The 25,192-nt window shown below is 44.5% G+C and overlaps 2 protein-coding genes across 12 annotated transcripts in view; one reads left to right on the plus strand and one right to left on the minus strand.

Annotated features, from left to right (window-relative positions):
• The window catches only part of LOC138951192 (uncharacterized), a 521,013-nt gene that overhangs the window by 231,854 nt on the left and 263,967 nt on the right, over positions 1-25,192 (plus strand). The gene's annotated exons all lie outside the window — the stretch shown is intronic.
• Positions 7-23,296, minus strand: LOC138951190 (uncharacterized). 6 transcript variants are annotated; one of them, XM_070322833.1, is made up of 9 exons: positions 22,469-23,296; positions 18,471-18,540; positions 15,618-15,740; positions 9,701-9,877; positions 6,999-7,631; positions 5,398-5,579; positions 2,577-3,092; positions 1,548-1,912; positions 7-822 (listed from the first exon to the last, which is right to left on the minus strand). In XM_070322833.1, exons 2-9 carry the CDS (start codon positions 18,519-18,521, stop codon positions 410-412), a joined length of 2,460 nt encoding a protein of 819 aa, XP_070178934.1. In that variant the 5' UTR covers positions 18,522-18,540; positions 22,469-23,296; the 3' UTR covers positions 7-409. The 6 variants fall into 6 exon arrangements, with proteins under 6 accessions (XP_070178934.1, XP_070178933.1, XP_070178935.1 ...); XM_070322832.1 differs by having other exon boundaries at positions 18,471-18,784; XM_070322834.1 differs by having other exon boundaries at positions 22,459-23,296.

Raw genomic sequence — 25,192 nt, forward strand, 5'->3', positions numbered from 1 at the left:
CTTTGTAAATGAAATCATGCGCTTGTCAGTGAAGAACAAGCGATGTGTTGAGTGAATTAATTTTATTCTCCGTATTTTAAAACGATAAAAATGTCACTCGGGTTGTTGTTGTCGGTGTCGGTGGTGATGGTGGCGGATGATGGTGGATGTCGTGGTAGAGGATGATGTTGTCGTCGTAGTTGTCAGAGAGCGGCAGGTTGTAAGGACAGGTATTGCTGAGTTGATTGATTTAATAAAATGTTGAATTTCAGTTCAACGGTTGTTGTTGTTGTTGTTGTTGTTGTTGTTGTTGTTGTTGTTGTTGTTGTTGTTGTTAGACATCGCTGGACGTTGCGGGATGTATTGTCGAGACAGGTGGTGGTGGTGGCGGTGACGAGATGTGGGTGTCACTCGCTGTCGCTGTCGCTGTCTATGTCCTAACATCCTTCACCCAGATCACCTGGGCCGTGGACCGCGACATGGATCTCAGGCGGCCGGTAGTGTCAGCAATATCACCAGACCCACAGTCCAGGAAGACGACGACGGGTCTCTCCAAGCCCCATACTGTGTTCTCATTGGCCACCGTCACCGCCTCGTCTCGACCCCTACCTGCCGCTCTCTGTGTGGGACCTGACGTCATTTCAGCCAGTTGTCTAACGGCCTCTGTGTCGTTATGAGCCACCTTACGGGTGGGGACGCCGCGTGACTCGAGGCCCCGGATGAAGGGTGCTGGTGACCAGTAGTCATCATCCGGTGTGTCTGTGTCACACTCCATGTAACCCAGCACAAAGACGTCGCTGAAGGTGAGGCCGCCCTGCCCGTGGGGAGCGTTGTCTTGGCAACCTGAAACATCACACACACCGTCAACATTACATCGTCGTTGTGTAAGACACATCCACACCGATTGCAACAACAACAACAACAACACCACCAACAACAACATCAACAGCAACGACGACGACACCATCACCAGCAACGACAACCACGACACAAACAACAACGATGACCTATGTCTAACTTCCGCACCAACACCGGCTACAGCAACACGTGAACAGAGACTACAACTACATCAGCAGCACCACAACCACCTGGAAATAGGAAAAACAATTTTATATTATTCAGTGTTCCACACCTCACCTTGGCAGACTTGTGACGATATTATGTAACGACGTCACAGTAAATGACGTAAATACCAACATTCCTTGCAAGTTTAATGACGTCATTGAAATGTTGTACACCAACCTGACTGACACTTACTGCATTGCGAGAGAGAGAGAGAGAGAGAGAGAGAGAGAGAGAGAGAGAGAGAGAGAGAGAGAGAGAGAGAGAGAGAGAGAGAGAGAGAGAGAGAGAGAGAGAGAGAGAGAGAGAGAGAGAGAGAGAGAGAGATGTATAGACCGGCAGACAGACGGACAGACAGGCGGACAGACAGACAGGCGGACAGACAGACAGACAGGCAGACAGACAGACAGACAGACAGACAGACAGACAGACAGACAGACAGACAGACAGACAGACAGACAGACAGACAGACAGACAGACAGACAGACAGACAGAGGTGTACTGACCGACACGAAGATCTCGCAGCATGTCTGCCACCAGCTCCCCGCACCGTGCACACCGCCATGGCCTGTCACCCTCATGTCCCTGTCTGTCACCGCGGTACCTATCATAGTGACCAACCGTCAGGACAGGTGGGCCGTCGCACGGTGCGGACACTGGCGGCCTGGTGTAGGCCGGGACCGTTCCTTCCTTCATATCGTCAGCCTGCTCCACCTCTCTCACCACAGCAGGTGGACTTCTCAGGGGCTCCGTCAGGTAGCGGACGTGACGCTTCATGTCGGCAGGTACACGTAGCTTAACGCCAGCTGCCCACAGGGTGAACCTGACGTGTCGTTGTTTTAACGCCCGGTAGATCTCTGCGATGACGTCACTGTAACAGAACAGACAGGTGTGTCAGTGTTTATAAACAGAACAGACAGGTGTGTTATAGTTATCACACAACTATTGTTTTAACGCAGTGTAGATCTTCGTGATGACGTCACAGCAACAGAACGGACAGGTGTGTCAGTGCATGATTACACCTGAAATTACGAAACTGATTAAAACAAAACAAAAACGCCTGGCAAAAAGGAAGTCACAAAGATTGCTGTTCAGGATAAGAATCACAGTGAACCTGAAATACAATGACGCAATGATTAATAATGACGTAAACAGAATGACGTTATTTCGCTCCACTCTTCGTTACCTTGACCAAGTTTTTCCAATGGCAGACAAAGAAAGGGTGGCGCCTGATGAGACAGGTTGATGACATCACTGATCAGTACACACCGCCGTGACAGTTGCTGAATTCACATTCTACATCTAATAGACATGCCCCAGTCTATTATTCAAACTTGAAAATAAAGAGCCATTACTTCTACATAAATCTTCCGAATTTCTTGACCAAAAGCACACGAATTACCTCGTCATAGAAAAAGTGTGAATATAATAACATTTGTGAATTATCAGACTTCCTTCCAACGAACACGACCACACCGGCCAACACAAGAGTGACAGGAGGCAGTGTTAGATTCAGTGTACAGCGTCATTCTTACCACTCAGCCTCATCGGCCAGGATGTGCACGCGTCCGTGTGTCTGTGCGTGTTGACACAGCTCCTCCACCCAGGCCTGCACTTTCTTCTTGCCTTCCTCTGTCAAGTCACCCAGCCAGTCCCGTGGCCCCGCCATGTTGACCAGCTGCACGCTGCCGGCTCCCTGTCCGGCCGTCTCTCTCACCTGATGACGCACAAGGTAAGCAGCAGCAGCGCCATCATCACTCGTCTGAAGAACGAAGACTGTGGCGCAGCCCTTCCTCAGCAGAAAAAAACCTTTTATTATCAAGACTATGCTTTTTGAAGTGCCCGTCGGGCCCCAGAGGATTCTCACGTCGACGTCGTAGTCGTCTGGCGGCTCCTCCAAGACTTGAAACTGCTGCGGGAACAAAGCAATACATGTCATTGGTCGACCATGCTCCATTCCAACAGCGTGAACAAGATGGCCCTGAGTCCACAGCTGTAGTCGTGGCTGTCTGCTGAGGAATAGCTCAACCGTTGTCAGTGGTATGGAGAATCTGTCAGCATACACATTTACACACATTATTAGGTATATATCACACACACACACACACACACACACACACACACACACACACACACACACACACACAAACACATACACACACGCACACACACACATGCATGCATGCATATCAATTAAAGCAAGTCGAACAATCACCACAAAGACCACAAACAAAAAATACATGAGATAGAGAGAGAGAGAGAGAGAGAGAGAGAGAGAGAGAGAGAGAGAGAGAGAGAGAGAGAGAGAGAGAGAGAGAGAGAGAGACAGACAGACAGACACACAGACAGACAGACAGACAGAGACAGACAGAGACAGCCAGACAGACAGAGAGAGAGAGACGGACAGACAGAGAGAGAGAGAGGGGGGTCGGCAGAAACAAAGAAAGAAAGATAGATGACGTTAGGCCAAGCTTCACCGATATGATATGATACAGCTATGTAACAGTACCAGAGACTATAGAGTATACAGAGACGCGTCATCCTTCTTTGCGCTGCGGTGCGAAATTGAGACCGGCCAGCCCAGCGCGGGAAAAGAGCCACACCCTGCCGCACAAGGAAACTCGCGTTTCGCGGCTGCTGTCGGCTGTGTTTATATCACGGTTATATTAACATACTGTCTGTTCTGTCCGGCTGACAGTGCTGCAAAAAGTAACTGGATGAAAAAATATGTTTGTTTGTGAACATCCTTTTTAATTGACCATAAAAACACCGCAGAAATGGTATAGATTAAAATTAAATCACATTTTCTTGGGCAATATTCGCTGGATCGCTGTAGTTATGCAAACATGATTCAAGTCAGTCTCTTTTCACGACCTAACCGTCGTTATTTTTGTGTGTTTTAATCAAATACAAATACATACTGAATACATGGTCAGTTAAGCCTGAGAAAATATGTCAGGAATAAATCGTTTAACGAAATAGTTCCCGGTTAAATCGGTAACTAAGGCATTTAGTCTATTTGGTGTCACCCCAGCACATCGAAACTGAAATGGGTTGTCAATTACACGGAGCTAAGAAGTTATCATGTAAGGAAAACTGTAATTCTTGTGACCAAACCGGCTGACTTTAAAGAATCTTGATCGATCGATGATTTTCTTATTTCTTTTCAGTTGCTTCTTTCTTGTTCAGAAAGCTCTCTCTCTCTCTCTCTCTCTCTCTCTCTCTCTCTCTCTCTCTCTCTCTCTCTCTCTCTCTCTCTCTCTCTCTCTCTCTCATTATGGCAAGATTCCGAGGTGGAATAACAGAAGTATTTGTGCACGTTAATCGATATAAGAGAGACGATGCGGATATGTTGTTATGCCCCTTTTTTCCAGGGAAAGTAAAGAAGATGAGTTTTATTTTGTGCTTTGTTGCCCCGCACTTCGTGATTTGCGATGCCAGTTTATTCCTGCTAAGTTTTATAGAAACCCAAGTTTACACAAGTTTTCTATGCTTTTGGCATCTGTGAATGAAGGTATTGTTCGAAAGTTGTCAGCTTATGTGTACAAAGCATTTCGGCTACGTAGTGTTGTTATGTCTTAGTTCATGTAAGCCTACGGTATATTTTATTTGAAATGTAATGTCTTAGTTCGTGTATGAACTATGATTTATTTCATTTGATTTGTGTGCAAATGTCATTATGTCATTGTATATATGTTCACCCCGCCGTCATTTACAATCAAAACATCAATCATGATAAATGATACTAACGTTCGCAGCTGCAAGCCGTTGTAGATCTACTCTATAACTCCGCGACGGCCGTGTCAATCAAACGAGATGGTTATGTCTACCCTAATCGATCACCGACCGTATTGCCACTAGATCAGTCTATCAGTTCCAGACTTGGCATGCCGAAATGAGATAAAGTAGAGGAGAAATAAATCTTATAGATGTATGTGAAACTAGTACCAACATGTACAGCTTGGACTGGTTTGAGGCTGTAGTGTGTACATTGTGTGTTTTCACTGTTCCGGTAGAATAGATCTACACGCAGTTCGACGCTACAACTTTTACTGATTTTCCAACATTTAACGAGAGAAAAATTGAAGAAACAATCCTCACCTACTCTCTTCCTTGGGAAATTTGAACATCCTCAAGCCTTTGGCATGTGCGTTTGAGCAATTGATGGCCGAACACCATGCCCCACTGCGTTTTCGCGTTGGCGCGACCATGCTTGTGCAGCACGATATCACCACTGCTGTGGAAAGAGAAAGTAGGTGGTTCCATGTTTCCGCGTGGTGGCGCCACTGGGCTTCCGGTCTCACTTTTCAGCACCGTATGGAGCGTCTCTGTATACTCTATAGTCTCTGACAGTACCTGGCAACCAACTGTGTGTAGGTAGCTGTATCCATGGCATGGTCCCCGCCCTCATTCCGTTCCAAGCTTGCCCTCCACCACGCGTCGAGCCTTGTCTGGTCAGCCATGTCGTCCTCACAAAGACATACGTGGCTGACATTCCGACCTGACTCGACGCTGAGGCCTTCCTGCAACTCCTGTAACTGAGGTCAACACACACGGACTGTAAACAATGCGGGAAATGGCACAAGGGGTGGTTTAATACACGATGCACACACAGACAGTGTAACATTAGGCCTACCTGAGTTGGAAATCTCTTCATTCCTGCTTTAGTGTTTACCAGTCTAAAAGACAGCTTTCTGAACAAAAGCAAAGCATCTTTTCGGAAAATAGTTTCCCGTTTGTGGTGACGCGCATTAGGCTACGTAAGGTACAAGTGACGTCGTTTTCGCGACAAAAAAAATGACGTCTACTATTCCAGGTCACTGTTCTTAGAGCTCCAGTGAAAAATAAAAAGCAAATGCTCATTCGACTCGCCTTCCTGTTGTTCCACAACAATGTAACCCCCCCTCCTCTCCACCTTTTAGCCCCCCCCCTCCCCCAGGAAAGACTCCCGCCACCACCCCTCCCACAAGAGTCCCTCCCTTCTTATACAACCACCCCCTTTTATGCCCGACCTCCCCCAATAAGACCCTTTTTGTTTAAAAGATTGTTTGTTCATATCCTCTGTGAGCTAACCCACATAAAAAACAAAACAATATAAAATTCCTCTTTCAGCTTTATAAATTAAATGTTCCAGAGAAACGTTGGCATCAGAATAATCGACAAAAACTTGATCAAAAGTGTGACCTGTAATATTCCAGATATGTTCAGTGGTGATCATCTTTGTCCAGCAAACATGTCCATGCTATTACTGTGAACATTTACGAAACAAGCTACATGTTGGTCATGTCTGCTGATTAATAACACCTACAATTGTGGGACATATGGAGGCTTTGTTTCCTTAATATCTGAAAGAAACTCAACTTAAAAAGTTGATGAGCATAACCCCGTCGTGACCCCAGCATTTTACGAGTGTCAATCGAACTAGGGTGATGTCGGCGGTGCAGTGTTCAAAGCTTCAAAGCTCTAGCTTAAACAAAAACTGAGATAAGGTCAACGTTATATTTTTTTATGAATCGAACATGACCTGCTGTGACGCCAACATTTGACGAGGGTCAATCAAATCGGGGTCAAATCGGAAGATAATTAAACACCAGAAGTCTGCAAATGTTCAAAGGTCTAGCTTCAAAAGCATCCGAGATAATCTTAAGTTTTTTTGTTTGGACATACGGACGGACACTGCACACAGTGTGTGGACTAAGAGCATAGCGCTATGAACTAGCCCTTACTTTACGTTGGTGAACAAAGCTCTGTCAATGTCTCTTTCTCTCTACTTCTCTCTCTCTATCTCTCTCTCTCTCTCTCTCTCTCCCTCTCTCTCTCTCTCTCTCTCTCTCTCTCTCTCTCTCTCTCTCTCTCTCTCTCTCTCTCTCTCTCTCTCTCTCTCTCTCTCTCTCTCTCTCTCTCAATTTCTCTCCTGCGTGCGTGTGTGAGCGAGTGTAGGTCAAGTGTTAACTTACATCGCTCATGTTTCCCAGCACCTCCTCCAGACAGCGTCTCGTTGTGTCGGGCAGGACAATGGCCTGGTGAAGGGCTGGCTGTGTGACCAGGTCACCCAGAACAGAGCGCCTCACAACATCTCTGGCTTGCTTCAGGTACGCAGCGGCCTTCTTTAGTTCTTCTTGAACTGCAAGGGGGTCATCTTCTGTCTGAGCTATGATTGCCGCCATCATTATCCCACGCTCGCGATGTATGACGAGGAGGTCAACAAAGTCCTCCTTCAGGTTCAACGGCTCTGCCTTGACGCTGTTCGTGTTTCTGGCGGCTGCACCAGTATAGATGCTTTGGGTATCAGCGCCAAATACACCAAATTTAGCTTGGGTCAGAATTACCATAATTTCTTTTTCCCTTGCGGCTTTGTTCTTTATCTGATTCATGCAGTGGTGGACATTTTTCAGCACTCTGTCTATGCGGACAGTGTCCATGACCTCTCTACTCTCATCTATGTCTATTTGTTGCTGTGTTTTCAGTACCTGGATTCTCTCACCTTCTCCGATATATGCCATTCTCTCATGCACAGTGTCAATGTGAGCCGGGGGGATTATGTATGATTCGCTCTCAAGGTGAGGGAACCAGGCGTTGATAAACTCTCTCTGGAATCAAAGACATAATGATGTACTGTCTACTCACTTCTAGTACCATTCACAACCTACGTCAACTATGAAGACGGTGGAAATACAGACACCAAATAGGGACTTATGTCTGGTTGGTGGTTCACACAATATTTGCCTACAACACAGCAGATAATTGTTTAAAAAAAAGTTGCTCTATGATGTAAATTCAAAATGAAAAACAAAAACAAGGAAAACAACAACAACAACAACAACAACAACAACAACAACAACAACAACAACAACAACAACAACACAACAAGAAGGGCAAAGCCCATACGACTCACATGCTTGACCTTGACCTTTACATGACCTTGACCTTCAGGGTCAAGGTCAAATAACTAAACCTAGCAATGACATCATACACTAAGAACTGCTTTACACATTTTTCCTACCAAAATACATGTGACCTTGACCCAAGGTCAAGGTCATCCAAGGTCATGCAACACAAAGCTGTTAATTCAAGACATAGGAAGTACAATGGTGCTTATTGGCTTTTTCTACCATGAGATATGGTCACTTTTAGTGGTTTACTACCTTATTTTGGTCACATTTCATAAGGGTCAAAGTGACCTTGACCATGATCATATGTGATCAAATGTGTCTCATGATGAAAGCATAACATGTGCCTCACATAATTTTTAAGTTTGAAACAGTTATCTTCCATAGTTCAGGGTCAAGGTCACTTCAAAATATGTATACAATCCAACTTTAAAGGACCCTTGCGACCTTGACCTTGAAGCAAGGTCAACCAAACTGGTGTCCAAAGATAGGTCTTACATTGCCCTGTATAGCATACATAGCTAAGGTTGCCATTCTCGATAACTTCAGAAAAAAATGCGAAAATGTGAAAAATGGTCGTTTTTAAGACAACAATTACGGCCCCTGTGACCTTGAACTTGAAGTGAGGTCAAGTTGCCGCACATGTTTTTTGAGATCTTGTAACCATACACCATCAGGCCACATCAGGTGTTGATAGACTTAATAGTGTCCAAGAAAATCCAACGTTAAAGTTTTCCGGACGGACGCCAGGACGGAACTTTGAAGAGCTCCTGTGACCTTGACCTTGAAGCAAGGTAAACCAAACTGGTATCAAAAGATGTGGCTTACTTTGCCCTATATATCATATATAGGTGAGGTATTAAATCTCAAAAACTTCAGAGAAAATGCGAAAATGTGAACAAGAAGGGCAAAGCCCATACGACTCACATGCTTTACACATTTTTCCTACCAAAATACATGTGACCTTGACCCAAGGTCAAGGTCATCCAAGATCATGCAACACAAAGCTGTTAATTCAAGACATAGGAAGTACAATGGTGCTTATTGGCTCTTTCTACCACGAGATATGGTCACTTTTAGTGGTTCACTACCTTATTTTGGTCACATTTCATAAGGGTCAAAGTGACCTTGACCTTGATCATATGTGACCAAATGTGTCTCATGATGAAAGCATAACATGTGCCCCACATAATTTTTAAGTTTGAAACAGTCATCTTCCATAGTTCAGGGTCAAGGTCACTTCAAAATATGTATACAATCCAACTTTGAAGAGCTCCTGTGACCTTGACCTTGAAGCAAGGTAAACCAAACTGGTATCAAAAGATGGGGCTTACTTTGCTCTATATATCATATATAGGTGAGGTATTGAATCTCAAAAACTTCAGAGAAAATGTGAAAAATGTGAAAAATAGCTGTTTTTTAGGCAACATTTATGGCCCCTGCGACCTTGACCTTGAAGCAAGGTCAAGATGCTATGTATGTTTTTTGGGGCCTTGTCATCATACACCATCTTGCCAAATTTGGTACTGATAGACTGAATAGTGTCCAAGAAATATCCAACGTTAAAGTTTTCCGGACGGACGGACGTCCGGACGGACGGACGGACGGACGGACGGACGACTCGGGTGAGTACATAGACTCACTTTTGCTTCGCATGTGAGTCAAAAAGAGTAAAAATAATGATAATACACCTTATTCATTTGAAACATAACTTCAAGTCTTAAAATATGAGGTTTCGGTGGGTGGGTTTTTTTCTGAGATGAATTTACCTCATGGTCTGACAACCTTAACACTTGGTCCTCTGATTCCTGTGATCTTGCCATCAAGGGCGGGGCAGGAGAGGCAGCCTGGTTCCCCGGTGACCCAGAGGTACTGCACGGCGGAGCACATTCCACAGCCGGTCCCTGTGTGATGTGCATGATATAACCGTCACTTCTGTCATAGCACTGTTCATATAATGATCATGATATTATCGTCATTTCTGTCATAGCACTGTTCATATATGTACTATGCATGATATGACCGTCACTTCTGTCATAGCGATGTTCATATGTGTGGTTTGCATGATATTTATTTATTTTTATTTACGATTTTTTTTATTTACGATAATTTATATCGCGCACATATCTCACCAAACAAGGCGACTCAAGGCGCATGTTACCTATTAATGCCGTGTGAGAGGGAATTTTTTACACAATAATATTATATCACGCATTCACATCGACCAGCAAATCTCAAGCCTATTAGGGCGAGCATTCACCTTTCACGGCCTTTATTCCAAGTCACACGGGCATTTGATGGACATTTTTATCTATGCCTATACAATTTTGCCAGGAAAGACCCTTTTTGTCAATCGTGGGAGCTTTAACGTGCACACCCCAATGTAGTGTACACGAAGGGACCTCGGTTTTTCGTCTCATCCGAAAGACTAGCACTTGAACCCACCACCTAGGTTAGGAAAGGGGGGAGAAAATTGCTAACGCCCTGACCCAGGGTCGAACTCGCAACCTCTCGCTTCCGAGGCAAGTGCGTTTACCACTCGGCCACCCAGACGTATGCGACCTATATCACCATCACTTCTGTCATAGCGATGTTCATATGTGTGGTTTGCATGATATGACCGTCACTTCTGTCATAGCGATGTTCATATGTATGGTTTGCATGATATGACCGTCACTTCTGTCATCGCGATGTTCATATGTATGGTTTGCATGATATGACCGTCACTTCTGTCATATCGATGTTCATATGTGTGGTTTCCATGATATTACAGCCACTTCTGTCATAGCGATGTTCATATGTGTGGTTTCTATGATAGTAAATTCACTTCTGTCATAGCGATGTTCATATGTGTGGTTTGCATGATATTACAGTCACTTCTGTCATAGCGCTGTTCATAATTATGAGTGGTGTGCATGATATGACCGTCACTTCTGTCATAGCGTTGTTTTAGATAGTGTAACTCACCTTATTGTCATGCAATAGTATGTGAACGTGTTTCCTCACATGGTACTCAGAATAAATGTTCAAACATTATTTTATTTTCCTGTACACCCATGGTTTTGCACGAAGAGGATTGTATGTGCTTGGCCGTATGTTCCGTCGGCCATATGATTACTCTCTACTCTATGTCGTGGGATGCATGCTTTGTATTTTCATGTTTCTATAATTCACCGACATGGATTTCAGGATCTTTACCATTTTTACCTGGTTTTGTGCCACAAAATGGGGGGGGGGGGGGGGGGGGGACAAGCATGTATGCAAATAAAGTGACCCGGGAGATCGGAACATCTCTTCACTTTATCAAGCAGGTGGCGGGGTCCCAAACACTCAACTATCAACTTGGCTGTTCCAATCGTCATCAATGAGGAATGTTCAGTCTATTTGCATTGATGCATAGATCATTATAGGCTATTTGGTCTATGATTGATGACACTGAAACGGACAATGCATGTATACGACCCCCAACAAATTGACAGATTAGATCGGCCGTGTAGGAGCTAAGGGGGAGGGGGGGAGGGGGAGGGTAGGGGGCAGGAGAGACAGAGATAGACAGACAGAGATAGACAGACAGAGATAGACAGACAGAGATAGACAGACAGAGATAGACAGACAGAGAGATAGACAGACAGAGATAGACAGACAGAGATAGACAGACAGAGATAGACAGACAGAGACAGACATACAGAGATAGACAGACAGACTGATAGACAGACATAGATAGACAGACAGAGAGATAGACAGACAGAGATAGACAGACAGAGATAGACAGACAGAGATAGACAGACAGAGATAGACAGACAGACAGAGATAGACAGACAGAGATAGACAGACAGAGATAGACAGACAGAGATAGACAGACAGAGATAGACAGACAGAGACAGACAGAGATAAACAGACAGATACAGAAAGACAGAGATAAACAGACAGATATAGACAGACAGAGATAGACAGACAGAGACAGAGATAGACAGACAGATATAGACAGAGATAGACAGACAGAGACAGACATATATAGACAGACAGAGATAGACGGACAGAGACAGAGATAGACAGACAGAGATAGACAGACATAGATAGACAGACAGAGATAGACAGACAGAGATAGACAGACAGAGATAGACAGACAGAGATAGACAGACAGAGATAGACAGACAGAGACAGACAGACAGAGATTGTTGAATTAAAAAGTAATTTAATGGAAATGTAACCTGCAATGTAAAAGAAAACAAAATTAAAATTTCATTGAAAAAAAATGACCAATGAAGAAAAAAAAAGACGAAAGAGGCAAAAAAGATGGGTTGAAGCATGCAACTGAGGTAAAAAAAAAAAAAAGACAGACAGAGATAGACAGACAGAGATTTTGTTTGTTTGTTTGCTTAACGCCCAGCCGACCACGCAGGGCCATATCAGGGCGGTGCTGCTTTGACATATAACGTGCGCCACACACAAGACAGAAGTCGCAGCACAGGCTTCATGTCTCACCCAGTCACATTATTCTGACACCGGACCAACCAGTCCTAGCACTAACCCCATAATGCCAGACGCCAGGCGGAGCAGCCACTAGATTGCCAATTTTAAAGTCTTAGGTATGACCCGGCCGGGATTCGAACCCACGACCTCCCGCTCACTGGGCGGACGCCTTACCACTAGGCCACCGTGTTGCGGTAGACAGACAGAGATAAACAGACAGAGATAGACAGGCAGAGATAGACAGAGAGAGATAGACGGACAGAGATAGACAGACAGAGAGATAGACAGACAGAGATAGACAGGCAGAGATAGACAGACAGAGATAGACAGAGAGAGATAGACAGACAGAGATAGACAGACAGAGAGATAGACAGACAGAGATAGACAGGCAGAGATAGACAGACAGAGATAGACAGAGAGAGATAGACAGACAGAGATAGACAGACAGAGAGATAGACAGACAGAGATAGACAGACAGAGATAGACAGACAGAGATAGACAGACAGAGATAGACAGACAGAGATAGACAGACAGAGATAGACAGACAGAGATAGACAGGCAGAGATAGACAGGCAGAGATAGACAGGCAGAGATAGACAGACAGAGATAGACAGACAGAGATAGACAGACAGAGATAGACAGACAGACATAGACAGGCAGAGATAGACAGACAGAGATAGATAGACAGAGATAGACAGACAGAGATAGACAGACAGAAATAGACAGACAGAGATAGACAGACAGAGATAGACAGAGATAGACAGACAGAGATAGACAGACAGAGATGGGTTGGTTGGCTGGTTATTGTTTGTTGTTTAATGTGCCTACAACCTGTGGCGATAAAATTGTAGACTGTTCTAAAAACCGCATGTCTTGTAACACTTCTTTTGTCAAATCTTGTTAAAAGCCTTAATCTCCTGTAAACATGTAAACCTGTGAAAGTATTCATTCTTATTCATTCTTTCCCGTTTTACAAAGTACTTTTGGGGGCTTACTGATTTGTCTATTTAGTGTAAGGGAAGGAACTGTGCTTGTTCTTGACAAATGGAATGTCAGGATTACTTTCCCTTTGATTGTCAGGAAGTCAGGAATCGGTGTTTTAGAACTCTCAGGAATGTTGTGTCTTGGTAAATTTAGAAAGGAATTAGTGACAAAAGATTATTTGAAGTATGTGAATGTTATTTTTTTTATTTTAATGAGTTTTTAGGGAGAGAGAGAGAGAGAGAGAGAGAGAGAGAGAGAGAGAGAGAGAGAGAGAGAGAGAGAGAGAGAGAGAGAGAGAGAGAGAGAGAGAGAGAGAGAAACAGAGAGAGAGAGAGACGAGAGAGAAACAGAGAGAGACAGAACGAGAGAAAGAGAGAGAGAGAGAGAGAGAGAGAGAGAGAGAGAGAGAGAGAGAGAGAGAGAGTCACGATCTGGTGACATAGACCAAGAAAGTGTCACTCAGTGGGGTGCCTTCTCTTGGTCAATTGCGACTGAAAGCGCCTGTGCGTGAGTCGGGGCTATACGGCAGAGTTTTGCTGACAGCGCAGAGCACGGATTTTGTGGCGCACGGATTTTTCGGGGGTAATTCTGCTTTGCGAGGCAGAATTGTGGATAGCTGAACTTGATATGTGACAAGGTCAGTCACGTGTTATTGTCAAGGTTGTCTGTCTGAGACACCGTAACTTGGCACTTGACACTCAGCGGCAGAAGAAGAAGGATCGATACAGCGGCCTCTAGAGTATGAGGGTCTTCACCGAATAGAATATTCGGGCACTCTAGAGGAACTTCAACTAGATATCACCTTCTCACCGCCACATGTTTCGCTGAGGACGAGTCGTCAAATCTTCCTTCGCCGTGCGATGGTCTTCGCATAAGGATTCGGCAAGGGTTTTTTGGATGTTGTTGTCACTGTTGACGAACAGAGGCCATTCCAGGGAGGAAGCGGGTTTTGCTTCCATGAGAGTGCTACATTCATAGGCTGTTTGAGGTAATAAATCATTATTTAACGCTGTTGACGAGTCTGTGTTTGTGGAATGAAATACTCTCTGTTGTTCTCTCCAGGTTAGCGCATAATTTGCTCTCTGTGACGCTAAAATACTAATCTGTATATGGTTTTTGCAGATAGGGAGAGAAAGACGGAAAAAGACGGCTGTTTTGTTGTTGTGAAAAGTCCATTTGTGCAGGCCCACGTGCTCGATGAGATATGTAAAGATGACATGTTTAAAGGTGGAGGGTGAGGGGTAGCTGACATGTTTAGTGCACCGATGCTTTCTGTTTGCAGCCTTCGTTTTCCTAACTTCTGTTCGGCTGCCTTCTGCGGGGACACGCTAACCAGCACACCGGCTAACCAGCGAACCGGCTAACCAGCTAACCAGCGAACCGGCTAACCAGCTAACCAGCTAACCAGCGACTGGGTGCGGCGCCTGATGCCTCCACAGTTCCCTGCTTCGTCACCACGCTAACCAGCACTTCAATTCGACGGAGCAGTTGTGGAGGCTAAAAAGACTAATTACAGGCCGTCCACCCAGTGGCGAAAGAAAGCTAAGTGCACCATGTCTTATGCACCCCGTTGACCACCGTTGTAACTTTTGCTATCTGTGATTATTTTCGAGTAGTGACAACGTGGGGTGTGTGACACCTGCATGAACTAGCACTTTTTGGAGCAGAACAGTCGTATTTTCTTATCTTTACACGGGATCAGCGTGTTACTATAATTTTCTATATTCTAACTGGCATTTTGTCAGTGACCACGGGTTTTTTACGTTTTGTGAACGTAAAAGAACATATTTTGAGTGAAGTCTCGAGGGAGGTGGCGAGTTTTTACATAAACAGGCGTCTGAAACTTATACTTTTGTTGTCTCTGTTTAATTGTATGACTGCGAGAGTGGATCGTGGTGTGGTTAGTTAGTTAGTAGTAACTAACCGTTTCATAATCACCTTAAGTGATATATTGAAACGTGACAGAGAGAGAGAGAGAGAGAGAGAGAGAGAGAGAGAGAGAGAGAGAGAGAGAGAGAGAGAGAGAGAGAGAGAGATAGAAAGAGAGAGAGAGAGAGAAACAGAGAGAGAGAGAGAGAGAGAGAGAGAAAGAGAGAGAGAGAGAGAGAGAGAGAGAGAGAGAGAGAGAGAGAGAGAGAGAGAGAGAGAGAGAGAGAGAGAGAGAGAGAGAGAGAGAGAGAGAGAGAGAGAGAGAGAGAGAGAGAGAGTACACCACTACCCAAGACGTACCAGATCAATGGCGCGATTCGTACAGCCCTGAGCAGCACAGTTGGTACAGCGGGTACAGTTCGCACGGCAGTCACACCCCCCTTGCCTGATGCACCGTGATTCCCTGCTGCACTGGCAGCACGCCTGCAACGTACAATGCGAGTGTCCCCTGTTGTCGTGAGAATGTACGTGATGTATGTCTACACTGTTCAGTGTCCCCTGTTGTCGTGAGAATGTACGTGATGTATGTCTACACTGTTCAGTGTCCCCTGTTGTCGTAAGAATGTACGTGCTGTATGTCTACACTGTTCAGTGTCCCCTGTTGTCGTGAGAATTTACGTGATGTATGTCTACACTGTTCAGTGTCCCCTGTTGTCGTAAAAATGTACGTGATGTATGTCTACACTGTTCAGTGTCCCCTAGCTGTTGTCGTGAAAATGTACGTGATGTATGTCTACACTGTTCAGTGTCCTCTGTTGTCGTGAGAATGTACGTGATGTATGTCTACACTGTTCAGTGTCCCCTGTTGTCGTGAGAATGTACGTGCTGTATGTCTACACTGTTCAGTGTCCCCTGTTGTCGTGAGAATGTACGTGCTGTATGTCTACACTGTTCAGTGTCCCCTGTTGTCGTGAGAATGTACGTGATGTATGTCTACACTGTTCAGTGTCCCCTGTTGTCGTGAGAATGTACGTGCTGTATGTCTACACTGTTCAGTGTCCCCTGTTGTCGTGAGAATGTACGTGCTGTATGTCTACACTGTTCAGTGTCCCCTGTTGTCGTGAGAATGTACGTGCTGTATGTCTACACTGTTCAGTGTCCCCTGTTGTCGTGAGAATGTACGTGCCCTATGTCTACATTGTTCAGTGTACTCACACAGCAAACAGACCGGCCTCATAGTCATTTCTACAACCGAGAGACCATGAAAGAAGAGATCTCTCCAGAAAATCAAAACATATTATGCTGACACAAGCAGTTTCTGTTGTGTTGAACAGAGAGAGCGAAAGAAACGGGTGCCTAGTTGTGGTAAGAACTGGAGCCTTATTGAAATAAGCTGTACAAAATTATGCAATAATGACACTGAAACCGATAAAATAAAACTGATCAGTTCGGTCTTTGTAAACTACAACACATACGTCCAAATTGCATTGCATTCAGTATCATTTGCATTATTGTGGTGGTCCTCAGGGAGCATAGTTATCGCCCTTTGTTACATTATTGTGTTGGTCCTCAGGGAGCATAGTTATAAGAATAAGAATAAGAATAAGAATACTTTATTATCTCATAGAGAAATTCAGGCGTGGTACATAACAATAATACAAACAAGACATTGATTTTACATAAAACATATAGCACTATATAACAGGGCAGGTTATCGCCCTTTGTTACATTATTGTGTTGGTCCTCAGGGAGCATAGTTATCGCCCTTTGTTACATTATTGTGTTGGTCCTCAGGGAGCATAGTTATCGCCCTTTGTTACATTATTATCAACCGCGGCCTGACATTTTTATCAACCGCGGCCTGACATTTTTATCAACCACGGCCTTCGGCCTTACTCGATAAAGATGAACAAAAAGAAAAACAAGTCGCGTAAGGCGAAAATACAATATTTAGTCAAGTAGCTGCCCTTTTTCAGCAAGACCGTATACTCGTAGCATCGTCAGTCCACCGCTCATGGCAAAGGCAGTGAAATTGACAAGAAGAGCGGGGTAGTAGTTGCGCTAAGAAGGATAGCACGCTTTTCTGTACCTCTCTTTGTTTTAACTTTCTGAGCGTGTTTTTAATCCAAACATATCATATCTATATGTTTTTGGAATCAGGAACCGACAAGGAATAAGATGAAAGTGTTTTTAAATTGATTTCGAAAAAAAATTTTTGATAATAATTTTTATATATTTAATTTTCAGAGCTTGTTTTTAATCCGAATATAACATATTTATATGTTTTTGGAATCAGCAAATGATGGAGAATAAGATAAACGTAAATTTGGATCGTTTTATAAATTTTTATTTTTTTTTACAATTTTCCGATTTTTAATGACCAAAGTCATAAATTAATTTTTAAGCCACCAAGCTGAAATGCAATACCAAACCCCGGGCTTTGTCGAAGATTACTTGACCAAAATTTCAACCAATTTGGTTGAAAAATGAGGGCGTGACAGTGCCGCCTCAACTTTCACGAAAAGCCGGATATGACGTCATCAAAGACATTTATCAAAAAAATGAAAAAAACGTTCGGGGATTTCATACCCAGGAACTCTCATGTCAAATTTCATAAAGATCGGTCCAGTAGTTTAGTCTGAATCGCTCTACACACACACACAGACACACACACAGACACACGCACATACACCATACCCTCGTTTCGATTCCCCCTCGATGTTAAAATATTTAGTCAAAACTTGACTAAATATAAAAAAAGACGATATGGTCCCCTGGGACCAACACAAAAGCTGGTCTGCCAACAAGCCACGGACAACACAATGCTATGGGCAACAGAATGTTATGGACAATACAATGCTATAGACAACACAATGTTATGGATAATATAATGACAGTTATGGACAATACAATGTTATGGACAATACAATGTTATGGACAATACAATGCCACCGATAATACAATACTATGGGTAATACAATGCAATGGACAACACATGAATGCAATGGACAATACAAAAAATGGATAATACAATATAACTTGGACAGTGCAATATAGTTTTCACAGTGCAATATAATTTTCACAATTCAATATAATTTGGACAGTACAATACAATGCTATGCACAGCAAATCAGTATGCAAAAGACACCACGACCGACAAAACAAAACAATGGGAAACATTATGGACAATACAAGACGGCGACAGCGGCCTACCTGTCGTGATGTCTTCGGAATGGCTCCGCTACCTCCCTGCTGGCTCGCCATTGTTCTCGCCCTGTCTCACCTGAAACATCCACACCACATTACAACGAGCAGGGCTCCCCATTGTTCTCGCCCTGTCTCACCTGAAACATCCACACCACAATACAACGAGCAGGGCTCCCCATTGTTCTCGCCCTGTCTCACCTGAAACATCCACACCACATTACAACGAGCAGGGCTCCCCATTGTTCTCGCCCTGTCTCACCTGAAACATCCACACCACATTACAACGAGCAGGGCTCGCCATTGTTCTCGCCCTGTCTCACCTGAAACATCCACACCACATTACAACGAGCAGGGCTCCCCATTGTTCTCGCCCTGTCTCACCTGAAACATCCACACCACATTACAACGAGCAGGGCTCCCCATTGTTCTCGCCCTGTCTCACCTGAAACATCCACACCACATTACAACGAGCAGGGCTCCCCATTGTTCTCGCCCTGTCTCACCTGAAACATCCACACCACATTACAACGAGCAGGGCTCCCCACAGTGCGCGTCCCTGCGTCCTATACGCACTAGAAGCCGAAATCACGTACTAGAAATTCATGGAGGGGGTCCCGGGACGCACTCGACCTATAAAGAGCGGGTCCCGGGACGCACTAAATTTCCGTTCTCGTGCGTCCCGTATACTCTGTTCAAACTGTAGTCGTCAGCTAAGTCAAAATGCAAGCACAAATTATGCCAATTTCACGCGGGAACAAAGTGTGCGTGCGTGTTGCATTTCAAAAGCGCCTCGAATATTCTGGTAATACAAAACCCCACTTCATATCACATTATTCGCGATCACAATGCGTTATATGTACATATGGTTTTGGGGGACCCGGTATTCTTGGGACCCTCTAAAACTCCGCTTAGGGGGTCCAATGACCCTCTCAACATTAAAAGTGCGGGTCCCGGGCCCCTGTAGGACGGGCGACCGTGGGGAGCCCTGACGAGTGAAGGTTGTCTGCCAGTGACGTCCATTCAGCAGCAGTTCGTGCAACTGTTCGTCCCAAAGGGGACTAAACTTACAAATAATCACAAATGATTCAAAATTATTCTGACAAAAACGTAGGATACCAATACAAAAATCGACGAAAATTCAGGCAGAAAAAGTTTGAATGAAATGACGGGAAGGAAATGTTCCGTTGGAGAACAAAACGTGTTACAATACTTTGTTGTTGTTGTTGTTGTTGTTGTTGTTGTTGTTGTTGTTGTTGTTGTTTTCTTCTCCAGAGCCTTTTTTGTGTGGAGAATGTAAGCTCTTTTCTGTTCATTGTCTGATGTTATTTGTGTGGAGAATGTAAGCTCTTTTTCTGTTCATTGTCTGATGTTATTTGTGTGGAGAATGTAAGCTCTGTTCTGTTCATTGTCTGATGTTATTTGTGTGGAGAATGTAAGCTCTTTTCTGTTCATTGTCTGATGTTATTTGTTTATGTGTTGATTGAACATGGGATTTCTCTTCTTTAAGCCAAGTGACGTCAGAGTCCGACAAAAATCATATTTAGGCGGCCAGCCGAGACAACAAAATATTGCATGTTATTTGCAAAACACACTGACATTACACTTCTTCAAGCCAGGCCAGTACTTTGACATGACACAGGAAATTAAGCAACACGACCTCTCTGCAGTGACACGGGCAGAACGCTGACATTACACTTCTCCAAGCCAGGCCAGTACTTTGACATGACACAGGAAAGCAACACGACCTCTCTGTAGAGACACGGGCAGAACGCTGACATTACACTTCTCCAAGCCAGGCCAGTACTTTGATATGACACAGGAAAGCAACACGACCTCTCTGACACGGGCAGAACGCTGACATTACACTTCTCCAAGCCAGGCCAGTACTTTGATATGACACAGGAAAGCAACACGACCTCTCTGTAGAGACACGGGCAGAACGCTGACATTACACTTCTCCAAGCCAGGCCAGTACTTTGACATGACACAGGAAAGCAACACGACCTCTCTGCAGTGACACGGGCAGAACGCTGACATTACACTTCTCCAAGCCAGGCCAGTACTTTGACATGACACAGGAAAGCAACACGACCTCTCTGTAGTGACACGGGCAGAACGCTGACATTACACTTCTCCAAGCCAGGCCAGTACTTTGACATGACACAGGAAATTAAGCAACACGACCTCTCTGTAGTGACACGGGCAGAACGCTGACATTACACTTCTCCAACCCAGGCCAGTACTTTGACATGACACAGGAAAGCAACACGACCTCTCTGCAGTGACACGGACAGAACGCTGACATTACACTTCTCCAAGCCAGGCCAGTACTTTGATATGACACAGGAAAGCAACACGACCTCTCTGGAGAGACACGGACAGAACGCTGACATTACACTTCTCCAAGCCAGGCCAGTACTTTGATATGACACAGGAAAGCAACACGACCTCTCTGTAGAGACACGGGCAGAACGCTGACATTATACTTCTCCAAGCCAGGCCAGTACTTTGATATGACACAGGAAAGCAACACGACCTCTCCATAAAGACACGGGCAGAACACTGACATTACACTTCTCCAAGCCAGGCCAGTACTTTGATATGACACAGGAATTCAACACAACCTCTCTGTAGAGACACGGGCAGAACGCTGACAGTACACTTCTCCAAGCCAGGCCAGTACTTTGACATGACACAGGAATTCAACACAACCTCTCTGTAGTGACACGGGCAGAACGCTGACATTACACTTCTCCAAGCCAGGCCAGTACTTTGACATGACACAGGAATTCAACACAACCTCTCTGCAGTGACACGGGCAGAACGCTGACATTACACTTCTCCAAGCCAGGCCAGTACTTTGATATGACACAGGAAAGCAACACGACCTCTCTGTAGTGACACGGGCAGAACGCTGACATTACACTTCTCCAAGCCAGGCCAGTACTTTGATATGACACAGGAAAGCAACACGACCTCTCTGTAGAGACACGGGCAGAACGCTGACATTACACTTCTCCAAGCCAGGCCAGTACTTTGATATGACACAGGAAAGCAACACGACCTCTCTATAGAGACACGGGCAGAACGCTGACATTACACTTCTCCAAGCCAGGCCAGTACTTTGATATGACACAGGAAAGCAACACGACCTCTCTGCAGTGACACGGGCAGAACGCTGACAAGAATGGCCCCACAACGAGGCGGCCTCAGTACCGATACATGATACGTGCACCGTGACCTTGTGTCGTCTCACACTCAATGACATCCGGGTCACATACTGAGTTGGTGGTTGGATTCTGGGGTGTGTGGGGGGTTGGAAGAGGGGGAGGGGGGGGGGCAGGTCGAGGATTAGGGGTAGGAGAGAGTTTTAGCAGGGTAACATTACGTCTAATCGACGGTTTATGTGGTACGCTGCCTTGTTGGTAAAATCAGTGTATACAAAGATTGATAATCTTAAAAAAAATATATATATAAAAAAAGAAATTAAATTAAATGCAGTGTTGACGATGAGTACATGTGAATGCGTTCTCTGTGCCGTGTGGTACTTGAGTATCCACGCCCCCATACAAATGCTAATCATTCTGTGTTGTGTTGGTAATGTTATCGCGAATGTTCATGACTTTGTCCAGGGGATATTAATACGCAGTCTGGTAACAACAACAACAATTACCTGAGAAATATACAACATGAACATCTGAGTAACTTACAATAACCCAGATAGTAAATAAGTTCACACTGTTAAGGAAATCTTGATCCGAAAAGTGTGCCAGATGATCCAGCAGACTGCCTTAAAATGTCATGGAAAGTTTAAATCAAATTAAATGAATTCATATTAAATTTTGATTGGGTGTCCAAAATATGTCACAATCATTGCTAAGTTTATTTACACTAGTCTTAAGCAAAAATTCCAAATGATTTAAAGATGCATACATGTTTATTTGTCGTCGTACTCGAAAACACAATGAAGGTTAAATGAGTCAAATCCACTTACACACTCTTACCTGTGAACAAAGCAATCCACAGTTATCCCCCCAATTCGTTAGCTCCAAACAGTGTTCTTTCTCAAAACTCGTAAGCTGCAGTCAGTGTTTCTTTCTCACGACTCGTAAGCTTCAGTCAGTGTTTCTTTCTCACGACTCGTAAGCTTCAGTCAGTGTTTCTTTCTCACGACTCGTTAGCTTCAGTCAGTGTTTCTTTCTCACGACTCGTTAGCTTCAGTCAGTGTTTCTTTCTCACGACTCGTAAGCTTCAGTCAGTGTTTCTTTCTCACAACTCGTTAGCTTCAGTCAGTGTTTCTTTCTCACAACTCGTCAGGACGTCAGATCACACTTTAGACTGTCGTCAGGATCACACTTTAGACTGTCGTCAGGATCACACTTTAGACTGTCGTCAGGATCACACTTTAGACTGTCGTCAGGATCACACTTTAGACTGTCGTCAGGATCACACTTTAGACTGTCGTCAGGATCACACTTTAGACTGTCGTCAGGATCACACTTTAGACTGTCGTCAGGATCACACTTTAGACTGTCGTCAGGATCACACTTTAGACTGTCGTCAGGATCACACTTTAGACTGTCGGGCGAACACTACACTATTTCCCACAGGGCAAAGACACGCGGTTACATCTAAACACTACACACTGCCTGCAACACGTGTTGACGACTGGTTGGTAGAGACACAGACTGAGCTGTGACGACACTGGCCCTAACACTACACACTGCCTGCAACACGTGTTGACGACTGGTTGGTAGAGACACAGACTGAGCTGTGACGACACTGGCCCTAACAAGACACAAGCTTCAGCACGGTCACGTGATAGGTAGACCCGGCGGACCCTCGTGACGTTTCACACTACTGCACATCCAGGTCGCAATGTACTCATCGTCGGTTTTTATGGGGACAGAAAACAGCCGCGTACTTTTTGTAAACTGATACATCTAAAGGCACAGTAGGGAAAAAGACATTTGGGAGAAGTTTTCTAGGGTATTTTTCCATCGAGGAATGTCAAACAACATTTACTGTGGGGATTATATAACCTTAAAACGTTCCGTTACATAATGTGCTAACTATTTACATAAATAAAAATAGAAACGACTGGTTTTCAATAAACTCTTCTGCCATATAGTCCCGATTCTATTCATCAGCTGATCTTATCAGTCCTGGTCAACATCCACGACGCGGGCAAACCCGTGCGAAGTTAAGACATCACAGCTGCAACCGAGAGCGAACACGTGCTAGATGTACTGCTTCCAGAGGAGGCGGGGATGTAGCTCAGTTGGTAGTGCGCTGGATTTGTATTCAGTTGGCCGCTGTCAGCGTGAGTTCGTCCCCAGGTTCGGCGGAAATTTATTTCACAGAGTCAACTTTGTGTGCAGGCTCTCTTCGGTGTCCGAACACCCCCCGTGTGCACGTTAAAGATCCCACGATTGACAAAAGGGTCTTTCCTGGCAAAATTGCTTAGGCACAGTTACTAATTGTCTACCTATACCCGTGTGACTTGGAATAATAGGCCATGAAAGGTAAATATGCGCCGAAATGGCTGCAATCTACTGGCCGTATAAAATTCCATCTCACACGGCATCATTGCAGAGCGCCTAGAACTGTACCCACGGAATATGCGCGATATAAGCCTCATATTGATTGATTGATTGAGGAGTAAACTGATAGAGAAACGAAACAAAGACAGTGCAAGGAGAAAGTACAGTCTGCAAAGACTACCCAAACTCAGCGTGTAACACTCGACTTGTTAGACGTTCATATGATCGGTTTGAACACAAATGTTGGGAGGTAATTATAGAAGGTAATAAAACCGTAATTTCTAATATGCTGACTGTTAACAAATGATATCACACATGTCAAACAATAAGACAGCTACCGGCTCATGCTGACTGTTAACAAATGATATCACACATGTCAAAAAATAAGACAGCTACCGGCTCATGCTGATATCATGTGTGAGACATGTCTGTTTTCATTTGCTAACAGTCATCGGATTTATTACATTCTAATTTCGACCAAAAAAACATTTTCTAACCGATACCGCAAATTAGACAGCCGCAAAGGGGACTGTCAGTCAAAGCATCACGTGACCTGGGTCAGCCAATCACTCACCTGACATGATGCATATTGACAGGTGAAATGCGCTCTCAGAACAATCTCACAAGATATAACCATGTTCAACATGTGTTTGAGTTCCCTTCATGTTTCTTGTCCAACAGAGATCTTCACATTCGGAATAGATGTCAGACAGAAAGGAAATGACGTAAAGATTATATTTGACGTAAACCGGTTAAGCATGCTGGGTATTTTTGATAACCCACCAAACTCTGACATGGATTACAGGATCTTTCCCGTGCGCACTTTGTCTTGTGGTTGCGTGTACACACGAAAGGGGATAAGACACTAGCAGGTCTGCACATAAGTTGACCTGGGAGATCGAAACAATCTCCACCCTTAACCCACCAGGCGGTCGCGGCCGGGATTTGAACTCACGACCTTCCGATTAGGAGGCCGATGTCTTATCCACTAGGCCACAGCGCCCGTCCTTTTCCATAACAACTCACGGGTTCGCATAGCTCCAGAAAACAAAGAAGAAAATAAAGACAGAATGCAAGATAGAAACCAGCGCAGCGTCAAAATGCGTAAAAGTCAAAAAGCACGAAAAGCACTATGACTGCAAGCTGGCCAAGTTTGTAGTTAGAAATAAATCCTCTTGTTTTCGA

This window comes from Littorina saxatilis, linkage group LG16 (assembly GCF_037325665.1).
Source record: "Littorina saxatilis isolate snail1 linkage group LG16, US_GU_Lsax_2.0, whole genome shotgun sequence".
NCBI lineage: Eukaryota > Metazoa > Mollusca > Gastropoda > Littorinimorpha > Littorinidae > Littorina > Littorina saxatilis.

Excerpts from the sequence above, each read along its gene's own strand:
- LOC138951190 (XM_070322833.1), bottom strand. The coding sequence starts at position 18,521 with ATGGCGAGCCAGCAGGGAGGTAGCGGAGCCATTCCGAAGACATCACGA. Across the intron at positions 9,878-15,617 it reads CGAATCGCGCCATTGATCTG|TGCTATGACAGAAGTGACGG; the intron begins GTACGTCTTGGG and ends TTATATGAACAG. Across the intron at positions 1,913-2,576 it reads CTGGCCGATGAGGCTGAGTG|TGACGTCATCGCAGAGATCT; the intron begins GTAAGAATGACG and ends GTTCTGTTACAG.